General features: G+C 40.5%; 1 protein-coding gene across 3 annotated transcripts in view; it reads left to right on the forward strand.

Annotated features, from left to right (window-relative positions):
* Positions 1-20,301, forward strand: part of Nbas (NBAS subunit of NRZ tethering complex) — a 470,946-nt gene that overhangs the window by 420,759 nt on the left and 29,886 nt on the right. For all 3 annotated transcript variants that reach the window (XM_045148869.1, XM_004665676.3, XM_045148870.1), the window contains 2 exons: positions 3,738-3,877; positions 7,461-7,599. In XM_045148869.1, the coding sequence (XP_045004804.1) occupies positions 3,738-3,877; positions 7,461-7,599 (279 nt within the window). The remainder of the gene's footprint in view (positions 1-3,737; positions 3,878-7,460; positions 7,600-20,301) is intronic.

Here is a 20,301-nt window from a genome sequence, read left to right on the forward strand (position 1 = left end):
ATCTCTTGAGAATTTGTGCAGAATTGCTTTGCATAGAAAGGGTCTGGTGTGAGCAGATGGTTATGGCACAGAAATTAAATCTGAGCTGAAGCTTCTACCTGTTCAGCTACCATTATATGAGATTACAACCTTTTAGACTGGGCCAGCTCACCTGTACTAGGGCAACAGGAAGAATGTAGACTCTTTTGAAGGGGCCTGAGTGTTCAAGAAGTGTCCTCTCCTTCAAAGTCTGCTTTATTAGGGACCTTGTGGTGCAACGGTAGCGTGTCTGACTCCAAAGTCTGCTTTATTCCTTCCTCCACCCTCCAGATTAATAAACTGGCACCCTGCCTGGTATTGTTGAGTATAAGAAATGCAGGAAAGAGAGGGTCATTGAGTTTGCAACATGATCTTATGTTTTGGGAATGGCCATGGGCAGTGTGAAGCAGGTTTGCTGGATACCAGCATGGAGACCCCATGGAGCCATGAGGATGGACCGTGGGTTGCAGTAGAGACCCAGTGAAAATGCCGGGACCACAAGATGGCTGCTAAGGAGAACTGCCGGCTTGTATGAAGTTTTCCAGGGGTATGAGTAACCTAGCTGGAAGGGAAGAATTGGAACTCCAAAGACTTGTTGCTGTTTAGAATTAATGACCTTGGAGATTTGTCACTGGTTAGAGTTGTTGGACTTGAAGCTACAGAGTTTGATGTTTGCCTTGTATTAGTTGAATATTTCTTTGCTATGCCCAGTGCCATCTTTGCAGTGTGAATGTTTATTCTGTGCCATTGTGGGGATTTTTTTGATATTATGGCTCAGTTAAAAGACTTTGGATTATGGGGATGTTGCAACATCATTAGGAGTGATAAAAACTATGGGGACTTTTAAAGTTGGACTGAAAGCATTACATTTGTGGATAGTTATCAGTTTATGGAGGCCAGGGGTGGAATGTGGTGGTTTGATTAGGTGTTCTGAATGCTAGGTTCCCAGCTGATGGAGATTTGGAAACTAATGCCTCCAGGAGACAGTGTATGGTTGAGGGCAGACTTATGGGTGTTATAGTCAGTTTCCCTTTGCCAGTGTTTGGCACACTCTCCTGTTCCTGTTGTCTACCTGATGTTGGCCAGGAGATGGTGTCCACCCTGTGCTCATGCATTGTTTACCTCTGCCATCATGGAGCTTCCCCCTCGAGCCTGTAAGCCAAAATTTCTTTTTTCCTACAAGCTGCTCTTGGTTGGGTGATTTCTACCAGCAATGCATACCTGACTGTAACACTAGCTAAATATAATAAGCCACATAGTTTTTAGTACTAAGAAGGAAAAATGAAGCAATAAGGAAGGCAGGTAGGCATGGGATCCTCTGTAAGTCAGGCAGGTAAGCAAGGGCTTTGCTAGTAAGGTGACACTCAAGTCACTTGAAGGAAGCAGGGCTTAAACTGCTCAGATATCTGGGGGAAGACTCTGATAGGCCAAGAAAACCTCTCAAGGTCTCTGAGGCATAAGTGTGTGTGATTGTGTACTTGGATCCACCAGGAGGCCTTGAGGGTGGCTTTAAAATTTTTTATAATCTCATTACTTTATAAATAGGTTAATATCACCACACTCCCTATTAGAAGTCCAGCTTCAGTAACTCCAAACTTGTCCAGCATATTGAGTCCTCTGGTGTCAGAACATACTGATCTATTTATATTTTGTTTCTGTCACATGGACCCTGCTACCAGGACAGTTGAACCTATTTCCATATGTACAGCAAGGCTACTAACACCTGAGTGTCCTCCACACAATACTGTGGCAGGGGTCAACCGAGTTGCTGTATTGTGAAATTACTTTAAAAACTAAAGTGCTATGGGTGATTATTCCACAGACAGGTGCCATGGGGTTTGAGGGCAGAATTTGAAAGATTCGACAGGTCACTGAGTGAGCAAGGCTTCCCATAGCAATTACTGATAATTTCATGGTACATATGACCATTTGTGAAAATGCAGATTTCATGGTGTGACTTTTTCAGATGGCTCCATGGGCTCAGAGCCAGGATGACCATTAAATAAATGTTTTGGAAGTGCATTAGTGCAGACAATTTAGCAAATACAGAAAAACATCCATTCTTGTTGTCCTTTCCAGGTACTGTCACCTGAATGCCTGTGCAAACAAATCATTATGAACTTACCATTATGACTGACTGTGTACCCACATAGAGAGAAGCTGTGTTGAGAGACACTAGAACAGAGGAGAACCCGGTCTGGCTCTTCACCTTCCCACAGGCTCTGGACACTGGACTTTTGGAACTGCATAGATGTCAAACAGATGTCATTCTGTTACTCACTGGGAAGAAAATGACTCTTCTGTATTTGACAGAGACTTAGCTTGCATTACACATGAATGAAGTATATTCTGTTTTATAGTAAAAACATTATCTGATGGATACACATTAGTAAAATTTAATTTCAAGTTAAAGAAATTTTCTAGGTACATGTAGGCTAGCAATTTCCTAATGAAAATTAGGAATTAATTTAGGTCATTTACTCTTTAAAAAAATCACTTCAAATATTAAGTATGCAGAAATATTATAGTTTCAAATCTAAAATTTTTATTTTAACATTTTAAATACCAGTGAGCCAGCTATGTAGAAGCCTATCTGTTCAAATTTATTTCAGAAAAGAAAGTTTAATTTTTTCCTGTGATTTTTATAGTTCTAAACAACCTTTAATGCAATGTTTTAAAATCAAATAAGATACAGAACTTGTGAAAGAAGTTTCTAGAGATTGTAGGACTCAAGTCTCAAGGAGAGCGTAGTATGATATCTTGAAGGAGGGTTTTTATGGAACCGATTAATGTCATCCTAACTGTTATTCCCTTCCTCACCCTCCCTAGCCCTTACCCCTCCATTACCCTTCCACCCTCTTTATTCTGCCCCTCACTTAGCCTGTTAAGTACTTCCTCCTCTCCTTCCTCCCTACTTCATTTTTCTTCTGCTCTCATTCTAGTTTTATGCCCATATTCCTGATGCATACTACCATTTATACTCATCACCAGTAGGTCCTAGTTAGGAACCACAGATGAGAGTGAACATGTGGTGTTTGTCTTTCTTCACCTGTGTGACCTTGGGAGGGCCTTCTTAACTCTGTCACATCCTGATGAAGAGCAGTTATGTAAGGGAGAGATTGCCTGGTTAGTGGAAGTTCAGGCAAAGTGAGGTCCCACAGTCCCTTTCCAGGGCCATACCCCAAGGGCTTTAGGAACCCTAGCCTCCACCTCTTTAAGGTTTTATTTCATCTAAAATTGCAGTGCTGAAGAAAGGGGCTCCCACACATGAGCCTTAGGGCGACAAGTGGCATTCAAATTATAGCAGCTAGTTTTAGTTTGGTTGTTTTTTTTTATTTATTTTTGTTGTTGTTGCTCATTTTTATTTATTTATTTGAGAGTGACAGAGAGAGAAAGAGGGAGAGAGAGAGAGAATGGGCGCGCTAGGGCTTCCAACCACTGCATCTAACTCCAGACGTGTGCGCCCCCTTGTGCATCTGGCTAATGTGGGTTCTGGAGAATCGTGCCTCGAACCGGGGTCCTTAGGTTTCCCAGGCAAGCACTTAACTGCTAAGCCATCTCTCCAGCCCTTGGTTTTATTTTTGATGTTGTTGAATTTTTACTCAGCATATTGTAAAATTTCCCAAGAGAATTTTTGATAAAATTAATCAAATTTATAATTTCTATAAACCATTCATCAGTCTCTGCTGCCAGTTTTAAATATGTGTTTCTGCTTCTAGGTGGACATAACTGACATTGAGAACGAAGAGAACCGTTGCTCTCTATTCATGGAACTCCTAGAATCTAGTTACCATGAAGATGAATTTCAGCACCTGATTTTGCTCTTGCAAGCTTGGCCACCCATGAAAAGTGAATATGTGTAAGTATTAAAACAAGATTAGCAGGCTGGAGAGATGACTTAGCAGTTAAGTACCTGCCTGTGAAGCTTACAGACCCTGGTTCAAGGCTCAATTCCTCAGGACCCACATTATCCAGATGCACCAGGGGACGCTTGTGTCTGGAGCTCGTTTGCAGTGGCTGGATGCTCTGGCACACTCATTCTTTCTCTCTTTAACTTCCTTTTTCTCTCTCTTTCTGTCATTCTCCAATAAATAAATAATTTTTTTTAAATGATTAACTTAATTAGAGTCCCTTAACCTGGCTATCATTTCTAAAAATGAAATTTTCAAAAGAGCCAATGAAGCACACACTTGTGTGCATATCTAGCATATAGATAGGTTTGTATAAACATAAAATATATATAATGTATGTATGTATGTATGTGTATATGTATATATATATGTATATATATATATGTATATATACATATATGTATATATATATGTGTGTGTGTGTATATATATATATATATATATATATGTATATATATATATTTTTTTTTTCAAGGTATCAAGCACTCCCTTATCTGAAGAGCTTATGTTACAAGCACTCTAAAGTTCTAGATAGTATCAACCTCTACATATGCTTTTTTTTTTTTTTTTCCACTTAGACATATTAGAAATTTCTGGAACAAAGAGATTGGAATTTTTGTTTTGTTTTTAACCAAGTATTTTTAGACAGGAAAAAAAAAAAGTGTTTGTTAAGTCTCTTTCATTTGTATCTTATAATCATAAGAACTGATTTGCAGTTTAAAAACAGGTTCTTAGATTCACTGTTTGATTTGGGAATTTTTGTTTGTTTTGTTGTGTTGAGCATTGTTGTTTGAGACAAGGTTTAATGCCATAGCTTAAGCTGGCCTTGAACGTGTAAGTCTCAACCTCCCAAGTGCAGAATTAAAGGTGTGTTGGCACCATGCCCAAGTACCTTACCCGTACTGTTTGCAGATATGGTATGGCTGGCTCATCATAAGCCCTTCTGTGGCACTGTGACAGTAGACTTTCCTTTGGTTCCCAAATCAGTTTCACTTAAAACATTGTGTTGCATTTAAAATATTTAATTCAGGCTGAGCATGGTGGTATACACCTGTAATTCCAGCACTTTGGAGGCAGGGGAAGGGAAGATCACTGTGAGTTCAAGGCCAGACTGTAACTACAGAGTGAGTTCCAGATCAGCCTGGGCTAGAGTGATACCGTACCTTGAAAAAAAAATTTGTTAATCCATTTATTGATACAACATTATAAATTATTATAAGTATATTCTATCTTTTAAAATCACATATAGCTGAGATTAGTAAATTGCGTATGTTTGTATGACAAAACTCCTTTGTTACATCATTAGAATCTAGACAGTGACACCCCTCTGCCAGCCTGCCTCCCTGCCTAAGGGAAAACCAGACTAGTCAGAACTATCTTTGTTTCTGCTTTCTCAGCACAGAATATATTTTGAGATTCTTCCAAACAGATTCTTAGAAGTACTACTTTTTCCCCAGGCAATCCAGTATAAAGACAGACTGGTAGAGAATGAAGGAAAGGGTAGAGTGAGAATGACTGCATATTTCCAGTTAACAAAATAAGGTTTAAAATATAAGAATTCACTTGATCTCTATGACTTCCAGTGTACTAGTACAAGTTGAGTATGCCTTTGCCAAAATGCTTAGGAACAGAAATGTTCCTAAATTCAAATTAAAAGATATTTACATAGTGGAGAGGGACCTAAGTCTACACACACAGTTCATTTGTGTTCATTTATACTCTTTATATAGCCTGAAGGTAATATTATTCTGTACTTTTAATGCTCACACTTTGACTGTGACCTTTCACATGGAGTCAGATGTGAAATTTCCACTTGTGATATCATGTCAGAACTCAAAAAGTCTCCTGCTTGTAGCCTTTTGGATTTTAGATTTCAGATTATATGGCACTGAGGATGGCTGAGTGGGTGAGACCACTTGCTGTATAATCAGCAGGACCTGAGTTTCATCCTCAGCACCCACCAAGCTGATGTGGTCATACATTCCTGTAAGCCCAGTGCTGAGGGAGGCAGAGACATGGAGGATCACTGAGGCTCTCTGGTTAGCCAGTATAGCCAAGAAATAACCTCCATGTTCAGTGAGAGGCCCTGTCTCAAGGAAATAAAAGTAAAGAGTGATAGAGGAGAAGAAGAGAACACTCAGCATCATCCTCTGGCCTCCACATCTATGCTCACAAAGTGTGTGAACGTGTGTGTGCGTGCACACATCCATACACACACACTACCTATACCAAAAAAGAGATGTTCAACCTGTCCCCCAAGTCGAGTGTTTATTTTTGTATTTCTTCTAGGAATATTCTGAGAAGTATGGTAGGTGTGCACTTATGGAAGACTCGTAGCTGTCAGGTAGTGTGCCACAGCTGGCTGGTGAAAATTACTTTTATGATTTATTGCCATTGGTTCACAGTGTGGGCAGACTAATGCTTCCACTGAAGTGAGTAAGCCTGGTAGAGAAAAACCCTACACAACCTAGAGCTTGAAAGACGAGAACTAGCACATCCTGGACTTTTAGAAGACCCAGCCTATGGACTCTGTCCTGGAGCTCCATTGGCACCCTGAATGCACCATGTAGCAACCTGAGATTTAATTAGTTTCTTGTAAGAAAGTAGTGAAAATATGATAGAGTTGTACTATGGAGGTTGGAAATTCTGTCTTCACTGACAGTATAGTCTGGCCTGAGTCCACTTGCCACTGTTGGACTGGTTCAGGAGACAAGGAATAGATTTCTTTCATGAAAGCAAAGGACCACCCCTCACTGTTCAATGTGTGGATTCTAGTGTTGTGCTAAGGAGACAACAGGCTCTTATTAAATAGTAAAGTGTTTGGCAAACATATGTAAAATCAGTACTTTTACCTTGCCCATAAAGCGTGATGCTTGTATGTCACATGGGTAATGGCAGTGGTTGGGGAGGGGAGGGCAAACTATGCTTCAAATGTAAGGAACCACCAGAAGCATGGTGTAGTCTTTCTACTGCTCTTCTGTCACTTCCCTGGCCAATGCTTCTAAGACAACCTGGCTATGCACAGCCCTCACCCCATGCAGCACTGCCAATAACAAGTTCTACAAGTGCCAGAGTTTCCAGAAGCAATAGTAAGGTGGGCTTTATGGTGCAATTCTGCCCCTCATTCCTAAATCCAGCAACTCCTCAAGGAAAACATTGCCTCACTTTGTCATACTGCTCTGGGCTATGAAGGACCAGTTGGCATCCCCAGAACCACAAACTTAGGCTGAGAGGCTAAAACAAGTTTCCAAAAGCAGGAACTTGTGAAGTGAGAATTTGAGCCTGAGATATGGTTACAGAGCCTGGGCTCACTCGCACACCCACTGTTCCCACTCTTGTGTTGTGAGCTGCTTGTGGATGCCTCCATGTGTTGTCTGTTTACAGACTGACTTGGAGAACACATCTCTTGACTCTTGGTGCAATTCGTCCTAGGTATTTTGTTTCATAAGTGAGATTTTGTTTTTATTTCTAAATGTCTTATCACTGTTTTGAGAGCCTTAATTAGCTCCAATGTTTCTCCACAACAACCAGTATAGCCAGTAATCCCTGGGTGAGACTGGCAACAATGATGCTGACCAGATGCACAGAGGAGAACAAGGAGGAACTAGGGAATGAAGTGTTGAAGATTTGCCGCTGTCTGTATAACACCGAGCAGATGCTGCCTGTGGAGGTGAGTGTAGATTTCAAATGGTGTTTCTGTGGGTATCCTTTCTGTAATCACAGCCCTCTATTCTAAGCAATTGCAGTGACTGTACTTGAGGAGCATTTAGTTTAAGCCATTACTGGTAAAAGCCTGTAATTTCTAATGGACCAAATGAAGAAAAGCAGCGCTGAAAGGACGCCTTGAAGGAGTTTTCTTTTTTTTTTTTTTTTTTTTTTTTTTTTTTAATTTTTATTAACATTTTCCATGATTATAAAATATATCCCATGGTAATTCCCTCCCTCCCCACCCCCACACTTTCCCGTTTGAAATTCCGTTCTCAATCGTATTACCTCCCCATTACAATCATTGTAATTACATATATACAATATCAACCTATTAAGTATCCTCCTCCCTTCCTTTCTCCACCCTTTATGTCTCCTTTTCAACTTACTGGCCTCTGCTACTAAGTATTTTCATTCTCACACAGAAGCCCAGTCATCTGTAGCTAGGATCCCCATATGAGGGAGAACATGTGGCGCTTGGCTTTCTGGGCCTGGGTTACCTGACTTAGTATAATACTTTCCAGGTCCATCCATTTTTCTGCAAATTTCATAACTTCATTTTTCTTTACCGCTGAGTAGAACTCCATTGTATAAATGTACCACATCTTCATTATCCACTCATCTGTTGCGGGACATCTAGGCTGGTTCCATTTCCCAGCTATTATAAATTGAGCAGCAATAAACATGGTTGAGCATGTACTTCTAAGGAAATGAGATGAGTCCTTTGGATATATGCCTAGGAGTGCTATAGCTGGGTCATATGGTAGATCAATCTCTAGCTGCTTTAGGGACCTCCACACTGTTTTCCACAATGGCTGGACCAGATTGCATTCCCACCAGCAGTGCAGAAGGGTTCCTTTTTTTCCACATCCCCGCCAACATTTATGATCATTTGTTTTCATGATGGTGGCCAATCTGACAGGAGTGAGATGGAATCTCAATGTAGTTTTAATCTGCATTTCCCTGATGACTAGTGATGTAGAACATTTTTTTAGGTGCTTATATGCCATTCGTATTTCTTCCTTTGAGAACTCTCTATTTAGCTCCTTAGCCCATTTTTTGATTGGCCTGTTTGATTCCTTATTAGTTAACTTTTTGAGTTCTTTGTATATCCTAGATATTAATCCTTTATCAGATATATAGCTGGCGAAGATTTTTTCCCATTCTGTAGGTTGCCTCTTTGCTTTTTTCACTGTGTCCTTTGCGGTGCAAAATCTTTGTAATTTCATTAGGTCCCAGTGGTTAATCTGTGGTTTTATTGCCTGAGCAATTGGGGTTGTATTTAGAAAGTCTTTGCCAAGACCAATATGTTGGAGGGTTTCCCCTACTTTTTCCTCTAGCAGTTTCAAAGTTTCCGGTCTGATGTTAAGGTCTTTAATCCATTTGGACTTAATTCTTGTGCATGGCGAGAGAGAAGAATCTATTTTCATCCTTCTGCAGATATTTATCCAGTTTTCAAAACACCATTTGTTGAAGAGGCTGTCTCTTCTCCAATGAGTATTTTTGGCATTTTTATCGAATATCAGGTGGCTATAGCTACTTGGGCTTACATCTGGGTCCTCTATTCTGTTCCACTGATCTACATGTCTGTTTTTGTGCCAGTACCATGCTGTTTTTGTTACTATGGCTCTGTAGTATAGGTTAAAATCAGGTATGGTGATACCACCAGCCTCTTTTTTGTTGCTCAGTATTATTTTAGATATTCGAGGTTTTTTATGATTCCAAATGAATTTTTGGATTGTTTTTTCTATTTCCATGAAGAAAGCCTTTGGAATTTTGATAGGGATTGCATTAAATGTGTAGATTGCTTTAGGTAAGATTGCCATTTTCACGATATTGATTCTCCCAAGCCAGGAACAAGGGATGTTTCTCCACTTTCTAGTGTCTTCTGCAATTTCTCGCTTGAGTGTCTTAAAGTTCTCATTGTATAGATTCTTTACTTCCTTAGTTAGGTTTATTCCAAGGTATTTTATTTTTTTTGATGCAATTGTGAATGGGAGTGATTCTCTGATTTCATCCTCTGTGTGTTTGTTGTTAGCATATATGAAGGCTACTGATTTCTGTGTATTTATTTTGTATCCTGCTACATTGCTGTAGGTTTTGATTAGCTCTAACAGCTTGCTAGTAGAGTCTTTAGGGTCCTTTATGTATAGAATCATGTCATCTGCAAATAGTGATAACTTGATTTCTTCCTTTCCAATTTGTATCCCTTTTATGTGTGTCTCTTGCCTTATTGCTATGGCTAAGACTTCCAAAACTATATTAAATAGAAGTGGAGACAGTGGACACCCTTGTCTTGTTCCTGATTTTAGTGGAAAAGCTTCCAGTTTTTCCCCATTTAGTAATATGTTGGCTGTAGGCTTGTCATAAATAGCCTTTATTATATTGAGATATGTTCCTTCTATTCCCAGTCTCTGTAGGACTTTTATCATGAAGGGATGTTGGATTTTGTCAAATGCTTTCTCTGCATCTAATGAGATGATCATGTGATTTTTGTCCTTCAACCCATTTATGTAATGTATTACATTTATAGATTTGCGTATGTTGAACCATCCCTGCATCTCTGGGATAAAGCCTACTTGGTCAGGGTGAATGATCTTTTTGATATACTCTTGTATTCTGTTTGCCAATATTTTGTTGAGAATTTTTGCATCTATGTTCATGAGGGAGATTGGTCTGTAATTTTCTTTTTTTGTTCTATCTTTGCCTGGTTTTGGTATCAGGGTGATGCTGGCCTCATAGAAGGAGTTTGGTAGGATTCCTTCTTTTTCTATTTCCTGGAAAAGCTTAAGAAGCAATGGTGTTAGCTCTTCCTTAAAAGTCTGGTAAAATTCAGCAGTGAATCCATCCGGGCCTGGGCTTTTTTTAGTTGGGAGATTATTGATAACTGCTCGGATCTCCATGTTTGTTATAGGTCTATTTAAGTGATTAATCTCATTTTGATTTAATTTAGGTAGGTCATATAGATCAAGGAAATCATCCATTTCTTTCAGATTTTCATACTTTGTGGAGTATATGCTTTTATAGTATGTCCCTATAATTTTTTGAATTTCTCTGGAATCTGTTGTGATGTTACCTTGTTCATCTCTGATTTTATTAATTTGTGTCTCTTCTCTCTTTCTTTTGGTCAGATTTGCTAAGGGTTTATCAATCTTGTTTATCCTTTCAAAGAACCAACTCTTTGTTTCATTAATTCTTTGGATTGTTCTTTTTGTTTCTATTTCATTAATTTCTGCCCTAATCTTTATTATTTCTTCCTGTCTACTACTTTTTGGTTTGCCTTGTTCTTCTTTTTCCAAGGCTTTAAGGCGAAGCATTAGGTCGTTTACTTGCGACCTTTCTAATTTCTTAATATAGGCACTTAAGGCTATAAATTTACCTCTTAGAACTGCCTTCATTGTGTCCCAGAGATTTTGGTATGTTGTGTTCTCATTATCATTTGACTCTATAAATTTTTTGATTTCCTTTTTGATTTCTTCATTGACCCACTCATCATTTAGTAGTGTATTGTTTAGCTTCCATGATTTTGTGTATGCTCTATAGCCTTTCTTGCTACTGATTTGTAGTTTAATTCCATTGTGGTCAGATAGAATGCAAGGAATTATTTCAATTTTCCTGAATTTGTTAAGATTTGCTTTGTGTCCTAATATATGGTCTATTTTAGAGAATGTTCCATGTGCTGCTGAAAAGAATGTATATTCTGCAGCCTTTGGATGAAATGTCCTGTATATATCTGTTAGGTCCATATCTTCTATGACCTCATTTAGTCCAGATGCCTCTCTGTTTATTCTTTCCCTGGATGACCTGTCAATTGATGAGAGTGGGGTGTTAAAGTCACCCACCACCACCGTGTTTGGTGTTATCTGTGACCTTAGTTCTAATAGTGTTTGTTTGACGAATTTGGGAGCCCCCATGTTAGGTGCATATATGTTTAGGATTGTAATGTCCTCCTGTTGGAGTGTGCCCTTAATCAATATAAAGTGACCTTCCTTATCTTTTTTGACTAACTTCGGACTAAAGTCCACCCTGTCTGATATTAGGATAGCAACCCCTGCTTGTTTTCTAGGCCCATTTGCTTGAAACACCGTCTTCCAACCTTTCACCCTAAGATAATGTCTATCCTTTGTAGAAAGGTGAGTTTCTTGAAGACAACAAATTGTAGGATCCTGCTTTTTAACCCAGTCTGCAAATCTATGTCTTTTCGTTGGGGCATTGAGACCGTTGATATTAAGAGATATTATTGAAAGGTGTGTATTTATGTTTGCCATTTGTGTGTGTGTGTGTGTGTTACTTGTTCTACCTGTGCTCTCTTCTGTTAACTGGTATTTGAGTATGGCTGGTTTTTTCTAGGTTCCTTATATGTGTGCTTTTCCTTTTGTTCAGCATGGAGGATTCTATCAAGTATTTTCTGTAGAGCTGGTTTTGTCTTCAGATATTCCTTTAACCTGCTTTTGTCATGGAATGTCTTTATTTCTCCATCTATTTGGATGGATAACTTTGCAGGATAAAGTAACCTTGGTTGACAGTTGTTATCTTTCAGAACTTGGAATATATCACTCCAGGCCCTTCTGGCTTTAAAAGTTTGTGTTGAATAATCTGCTGTAATCCTGATGGGCTTGCTTTTGTAGGTAACTTGATTTTTCTCTCTAACTGCTTTCAATATTTTTTCTTTGGTTTGTGTGTTTGGAAGTTTGAGTATAATGTGGCGAGGAGAGTTTCTTTCTGGGTTTTGTCTGGCTGGGGTTCTAAAGGCTTCCTGTATCTGTATTGGCACCTCTTTCCCAATTTGGGGAAAATTTTCCTCTATGATTTTGTTGAAGATGCCTACTATGCCTCTGGAGTGGAATTCTTCTCCTTCTACTATGCCCTGAATTCTTATATTGGATCTTTTCATAGTGTCCCGAATATCTTGAAATTCCCACTCGTACTTTTCTATAAGTTTGTCTTTCTCTTTGTTGGACTGCATTAGGTCTGCCACCTGATCTTCTAGCTTAGATATTCTGTCCTCTCCCTCATCCATCCTACTGGTGAGATTTTCTACAGAGTTTTTTATTTCATTAACTGTGTTCTTCATTGCTAATAATTCTGACTGGTTTTTCTTTATTATTTCTATTTCTCTATTTATGTCTTGTATTGCCTTCTTTATTTCATTAAATTGGTGTCCTGCCTCTTCTTTGATTCCTTTGATTTCCTCTTTGATTTCCTCTTTGATTTCTTCTTTGGTTGTATTCATGTGTTCTTTGACCTCTTTGAACATATTTATAATTATTCTTTTGAACTCTTTCTCAGGCATTTCCTCTAACTCTTTCTCACTGGAGGACATTTCTGATGCATTGATACTTTTAGGTGGATTTATATCGTCTTGCTTTTTAGTGTTTCTTGTGTTATAATGTATATATTTTTGCATCTTGGATTAAGTTAATGCTTGGATTTTCTAGCTAGCTGTGTATTCTTAGCTGTATCAATTGATTTGGTGTAAAATATTTTCAGGGTAGGACCTTAAGGTATTAGGTGTGGCTCTTAAGACTCTCAGAGTATCTACAAAGATGTTCTTAGGGGTTGAGTTTCCCTGCTATAGGAGTATTCAAGCAGGCTGAGTGGAATAATATACTGGTAGATTCTAAAATTTAGCTAAACACTGTACCCATTCCATCAACAACAGCCCCGAGTATGTATGCAAGAGTAGTTATTATAATGACCAGATCCTCTATCAACAAAGAGGTTTAGATTTCTGGTCTGTTGAGGTATCCAAGTCAGCTTGTGACCAGGTGAGACCCTTCCCTGGTGCAATCCCAGTTACCTTGGGTGATTGTGGTCTCAGTCAAGTTGCTGCCTGGGTCGTCGGGCTGCTGTTCTGATTTCTGGAGCTGGGCACTTGCTTTTCCTACGGGGCAAACTGAGCTGCTGCCGCCTCTGCAGCTGTTGTAGGTGCCTCCGCCGGAGCCCCCACCACTGCTGAAGCTGCCGTTGTCGTGTCCACCGCTGCTGCTCACCCCGAAGCCGCTGCTGTCCTGGGTCCGCTGCTGCTGGGGCCACTGGTACCGGTGCTGGAGCCGCTGAAGTTGCTGCCAAATTCTGCTCCTGCTTGGGTCCCGCCGTCAGCCCAAGTTGGCGTGGCCGGGTCCCGGGCCGCTGCTGTGTTCGCTGGAGCTGGGTTCAGGCGGCAGGGGAGGGGAGGGAGCCGCGGCTGTTCTGGTTGTATCGTGTGCTTTTACCTCGCGGTCTGCTCCTCCCTCCGTTGCTCGCTGCCGCTCTCCCCTCACGTTTCCCGAGTTGCGGAGAGCGCGGTGTGAGGGGAAAATCCCGCACCTGGCTTGTCCTGCGGCTCGAGTCGAGAGACCGGCGGTTTTCTGCCGCTCCGCGGTTGCGGCGGGTAGCTGAGCCGCCCCGGAGCCGCTGTTCCCGGCTGTGCAGGCTCTGGATGCTCTATAACTCTTCCACTTCTCCGCTGCCGCCTCAACTTCCTATACACCTCACTTTTTAGTAAAAGTGTGTATTTTGCTGAGTTTATTTTGGTCTTTCCCCCCCCAGGCTGTTTTGGCGTGGTACCTACGCCGCCATCTTAACCGGCAGGAGTTTTCTTTTTACTAGAGCTCTGAAGCATTGTTCCTTTTACAAGTCCCAGAGTATAGCCCATTTCAGTTCCCTGTGGATCCCTTTGATGGCCAACCCACGTTGATGTTACAAGGTATGACAGTAACTCCTGTGTTACCTACCTGGACCAAGCCAATTGTGAAGTAGTAGTGAGCATGAGCAGTTGCCTTAACAGGTAACCAAGCAATCACTGATTCTTGTGTCCTGTTGGCATCATTGTAATCAGATTGCATAACCATGATAATAATTTCATGCAAACTATAGCAAATATTCAGCCACCTACATTTTGACTTTCATTCTCTATTGATCCCATGATTTGACTCTCACAGAGTTGTTGGTTATGTGTGCACACACACACACATAAATGTATGTGTATGTATATATATGCATATATATATATTTGGGATTCTATTTGTGATCTGTGTGCAATGTCTGTGTCTTATACAGATGCATAGGTTTTATTCCATCAGAGTTATTCAGGAATGGCCTATCCTATCTCACATTTAGATTACAAATGTTTTAGGTATAAGCTTGCTAGGCTCTCTGCCATTTCCTAGAGCAGTTTATTGGTTGTTTTATGGTAACATTTTTAAGACAAAGAATGTAAATTGGCTGATGATAAAACTACTGCCATTATTGATGCAGGATTTTGGGATTCTAGAGGGGTTTCTAAAACTTTTGAACCCCAATTTTGAGTTCTTATCCTATTTCAACAAAGAATTATGATAAAAATGGACTTAAGAAGTATAAATTATTAATTGTTGTTTACTTAGGGAGAAATTATAAATTGGGAGGTTTATGTAGGGATTAGGACCTAGGGAAAGGGTGGGCCAGTTTCTTAAGTACATGAAAGACAAGATCTAGAAGCACATGCAAAAAAAGAAACAGAAGAAACACACACTCGTGGGCAGCCCAGTACCCACCCTGAGCCTCCACATGAAAGAAAGCTGAGAGAGAGTGTGCTGAAGACTTAAGGAAGAGTAACAGAGGGAAAGTACTGAATCAGAGTGGGAGAGATTCAGATGAGAAAGGAGAAGTAAAGCATTATTAAACCCATGGTTACTCCGAGTTTAAAGAAATTACACACAAAGCAGGCCCAGACTTTAGAGGAAGTACCCATGTGGTAGATCTAGAGTTTAGACGAAGGAGACGTGGTAGATTCAGAGATCAAAGATAAATCATACCTGTAATCAAAGTGAAAAGGTACCCCCAAGCATGACACAGTTGGAAGACAAACAGGGAAATGCTCAGGCCAAGGAGGAGCCTTCTTTCCTTCTCAGCAAAACTAAGGGGAAGAAAGGCAGACTTACATGTGTCCAGATGAGATCCCTGGGGGAGAGAGCAGAGATCACCATGGGCAAGCCTTTATAGTCAATTTGGATTTTCTTTTTTTCTGTCAGATCCAAGTATGTAAGGGGAAGACTTGATTGGCTTGTGGATTAAGGGGGCTGACCCAAAGGCTGGCCCACCTAGGTCATGTGTAGACTGTGGAGGCAGCAGGGGTCACTGGTGCTGTTATGGATGAAATTGGATGAGACAGAAATTCCGTTGCTGCCAAAGCAATGGTTCCCTCGTTAGGCTCTAACTGAAACCCTGAAACCGCCTAAAAGAAGCTAGTTTTCTTCTGCGTCTCCTTCACTATGACTCTGTTATTTGTCTACCTGAACATAAATAACAGATTCTGTGTGTCCATAGTAGAAGTAAGCATTGTTGGCATTTGGTTTAAATTTTAGGGAAACCTTCTAGGACATCAAAAGGAAAGTTTGTTCTTTTTATTGACTAATGTGTCACAAGTTGTACATTCTGGTATTTATCAATCAACTGGACTTGTGGTTGGATGGAAGTGAAATACCAGTGATGACCCAGCTCCCTAGCATGCTTCGAGAAGTAGTGATTTGTGTGGTTTATTTGCATTTGTCCTGTGGATCTCAGAGTCTCAGCTCAGTGATTCTGAAACAGAAACTTGGGGGTTCCTCGCCAGTTTACCCATGTGATACAGGAATTTTAGAGTGTTCTCAGATTCTTTTCTTACGAATTCAAAGAATTGAAATGCACATACCAGAGGGTAAAGTTTAGAGAGTCTTTGTTAGATTAAGAGAAGGAACAAGGAAAGAGTATAAAGAGCTCCTGCCCATGAGAAGGCAGGAGGGGTAGAGCCCACCCAGAAACCCAAATTGGTGTCATTTATAGGTTCTGAATGGTTGTCAAGCTAACCAGCCCTGAGGCAAAGTTTTGGGGCTGAGCTTAATCAAAATGCCAGGTTCAGGTTTAATCCTTTCAAGGAAGCTAAATTCTAAGAAATGGGGACTCCTGCCTAGGGAGCTCATTTGTGGGAAAAATAGATCTAGGGAATTCACTTAAATAGCAAGAGATAAGGAGAAGCCAGATCTTCCTCTGACCTCTAGCAAAGTGAAGGCTGCAAGGGCAGCTCAAGGGCATTCCTTACTTTAACTCTGGGAGGGGGCAGTCACCCCTAACTTCCTTAATTCCTGCATGTTTGGGGGACTCAGAATAGTAGTTCAGAGGCTAAAACACACATCTGCTAGAGTCTTCACACTGCTCTGCAGAGCAGGTTTCCTCTGGTCTGGGATAATGTCTCCCCAGGTAGCTTCTTATCTGAGAGAAGGAGCCCTGCACTCTTCCTGTGGGACTAGGCCACAGCAGCATCCTGGCCTGGGACCATGAGAAAATCAACAGTTCTTCACACCTTCTTTTTCTGGTCTCAAAAGCTGATTTTGGAGGGGACACCAATTCTGTCTCTTCCACAGTATCTCCAGCCTTTCAGGAGGTTGAGCTGAGGCTGGCTGTGTGCTGATATCCTGCCCAGCACATAATCGCCACTGTTCCTAGACAGATTAAATAAGCCCCATTCCAGAGTAGATTATTATCACTTTCTCTGTTCCAACTTGATTAAATGAAAGATTAATTATTCAAGAAGTGTTATCTCCATTGTCTTTATGGTGCCTGGATTTCTTTGTCTAAATTGGGCACATTTATAAACTTCTTAAGAGAAGGAGAGAAAAGAGTATGAAGAGTTCCTGCCCATGCCCAGGAGCAGATGAAGCCCACCTAAAGTTTTTCTTTGGTGTTTTGATTAGAAGAAGTTTGCAAATGACATGTGTTATTTTTACTAATGGATAAATATACACAAATTAAGTGTTATAAAGGGATTGAGGAGCCAGGTGTGATGGCACATGACTTTAATCCCAGCACTTGGAAGTAGAGGTAAGAAGATTGTTGTAAGTTTGAAATCAGCCTAGGACTACAGAGCCTAGACTAGAGTGAGACCCTACCTTGAAGTAACAAAATTAAAGGTACTGGGGAAATGGCTTAGTGATTAAAAGTACTTGCTTGCACAGCATGACAGCCCAGGTTTTATTCCCCAAGAACCACGCAAAGCCAGAAACACATGGTAGCACATGTATCTAGAGTTCATTTGCAGTGACAGCAAGTTCTGGTGTGCCCATGTTCACACACTCTCTCATTCTCTCTCTCTCTCTCTCTCTGTGTGTCTTGTGTCTCTCTCAAGTAAATTTAAAATATTTTTAATATTTTAAAATAATGTTTAAATATTTCTTAAAATATTTTATATATATATATATAAAATTTCCCCAAGGTAGGGTCTCACTTAGCCCAGGCTGACCTCAAATTCACTATGTAGTCTCAGGGTGGCCTTGAACTCATAGTGATCCTCCTACCTCTGCCTCCCAAGTGCTCTGATTAAAGGTGTGCGCCACCATGCCTAGCTATTTAATTATATTTTTAAAGTGTAATAAAGTAATACCTGATAAGTAAATTAAATATTATAAAGGAGAAGTCATTATTATTACAAAGTTTAAATATCAAGTTTATTTCATCACATTTCAAAGTTGTATAGCTAAATTTTAAAGTTTGACAATTTTTAAAAATGTTTTTATTTTTTTGCAAGGAGAGAAGGAGAGAGATAGGCAGAGAAAACAGGTGTACCAGGGCCTCTAGATGCTGCAGATGAACTCCAGATGAATGTGCCACTTTGTGCATCTGGCTTCACATGGGCACTAGGGAATCAAACCTGAGTCATTGAGCTTTGCAGGCAAGTGCCTTAACCACGGAGCCATCTCTCCAGCTCCCACAATGTTTTATGTCACTGTAGTGATAAAATTATTGATGACTCCTGTTAATCCATTTTTGGTTGCCCTGTGCCATGGTTAAAGAAGTGTATGTGTCCACTTGCTTATGACAGGGTACTTAAGGGGCTTACTTTATTTCCTTATTCCCATTTCCCATCCCCATTAAGCTCTTGTATTTATAGTCTCTTCTTCCCATGACTTCAAAATGCATCTTTCGTGATCCCCTGCTATTGCTCATGGCACTTGGTTACTTATGACCATGATAGTTATCCTCATGGAAAATATTATAGCAAGATAAAAATAATCGTTTTCCATAGGCCATGAATCCATCTTGAAAGTTATGGATCATTGTCAGCTTATATCCATGGCAATATGTGAAGCCTTCACAAGAACTGAGGAATGTAGAATTAAAAATTGGCAAGGAACAGGTTTTTGGAATTTACAGAATTACAATATCAAATTACAGCGATTTGTAACTGACCCTGAAAGCCCATGGTTTTGTAGAGGCACAGCATGAGTTAGTCACAGATGCTAAGGGGCTTTGTGTAGGAGTGAGTGAACTGGTAATGAATGAGCTTGGCTAACCCCCATCTTCAAAATCTCAAATATGATTGTCTTCCCTCATGGTAGAGCCACTTTTGATAATTCCAGGAACTTGAGTTTTAGAATAAGATGACATTCAGTTTGTCTGTCCTTTCTATATTCTGCTTCCCTCATCTCATCTCATTAGCAAGGTTAGGATAATATCTTCATCAAAGGATTTTGGGAGAAAACTAAATGAAATGGTGTGTATTAAAACACAGTATATGGGCTGTAGAAATGGCTTAACGGTTAATCGCTTGCCTGTGAAGCCTAAGGACCCCTGTTCAAGTCTTGATTCCCCAGGACCCATGTAAGCCAGATGTACAGGTGGCACATGAATCTGGAGTTCATTTGCAGTGGCGGGAGGCCCTGGCGCCCATTCTCTATCTATCTGCCTCTTTCTCTGTTTGTCACTCTCAAATAAATAAATAAAAATGAATAAAAAATTAAAAATATATTTTAAAAAACACAGTATAGCAAGCATTTGTGTTTAGTATGGAAAGCCTGCATCTTCAGGTGGAGATATATATGAAGAGGCACTTTCAGTACCCTAGAAACCAAGGTCCAGGCCCAACACATCCTCTGAAGCTCTAGAGAATAGACTGAAGATATTCCTGGGACATCTGGCCTGTGTGTAACACAGTCCTCACCTGTGAGGTCCAGGCAGCTGACATTGTGACTGAATGGGGCTTGCAGATCTAGTAGAGGCTACTGCAGTGGGAGCTTGGTCCATCTGGGACCTACTGCAGAGTGAGTACAGCATGCTTTCTGGCCTACCTGACCCTCTCACACCTGTGTTAATTCTTCCTCTAGGCTCTGTGCCCTGGCCCACTTAAACTTCCTCAGTCAAGGTCTGTCTGTCTCATGTTGTTTTGAGTTTGATGGTCTGGTAAGATTGAGTTGTAAAAATCCAATGAGGTGTCTTGTGGTCCTCTTGATACAGATTAGGAGCAAAGTAGCTTTTTCAGGAGCTAAGTCTTAGAGCTGGATCTTAAAGAGAAAGGTTATCCCATGCAGAGAGACCTGGAGGTATTGAGAGGATCCAGCACACTGCAGCTGCTCTGCCAGTCTGGTAGACACATGTGTCTGTTAGCTAGAGACTGGCCAACAAAAACATGGATGTCACCATGTCTTCTCTGACAAGACTAGAACTCTCATTTGATTCAGTCTAATTCCAGATGGCTTCAGATAACAACCACTTCCTCATCTCTCCTCAGCAACACCAACAGCTTCCTATTTCTTCCTTAGTGCCATAGGCCTTAGCCCAGTGTGTGGTCCCTTCTGGAGCCAATACTCCTTGTGTGCCCATGAGCCAATCAGGTCCCTTCCCTATACCATAGCCTGGTGATGAGGCTCATTCTGACTGGATGTCTGGTCACTCT

Source organism: Jaculus jaculus, chromosome 5 (genome assembly GCF_020740685.1).
Source record: "Jaculus jaculus isolate mJacJac1 chromosome 5, mJacJac1.mat.Y.cur, whole genome shotgun sequence".
Classification (NCBI taxonomy): Eukaryota; Metazoa; Chordata; class Mammalia; order Rodentia; family Dipodidae; genus Jaculus; species Jaculus jaculus.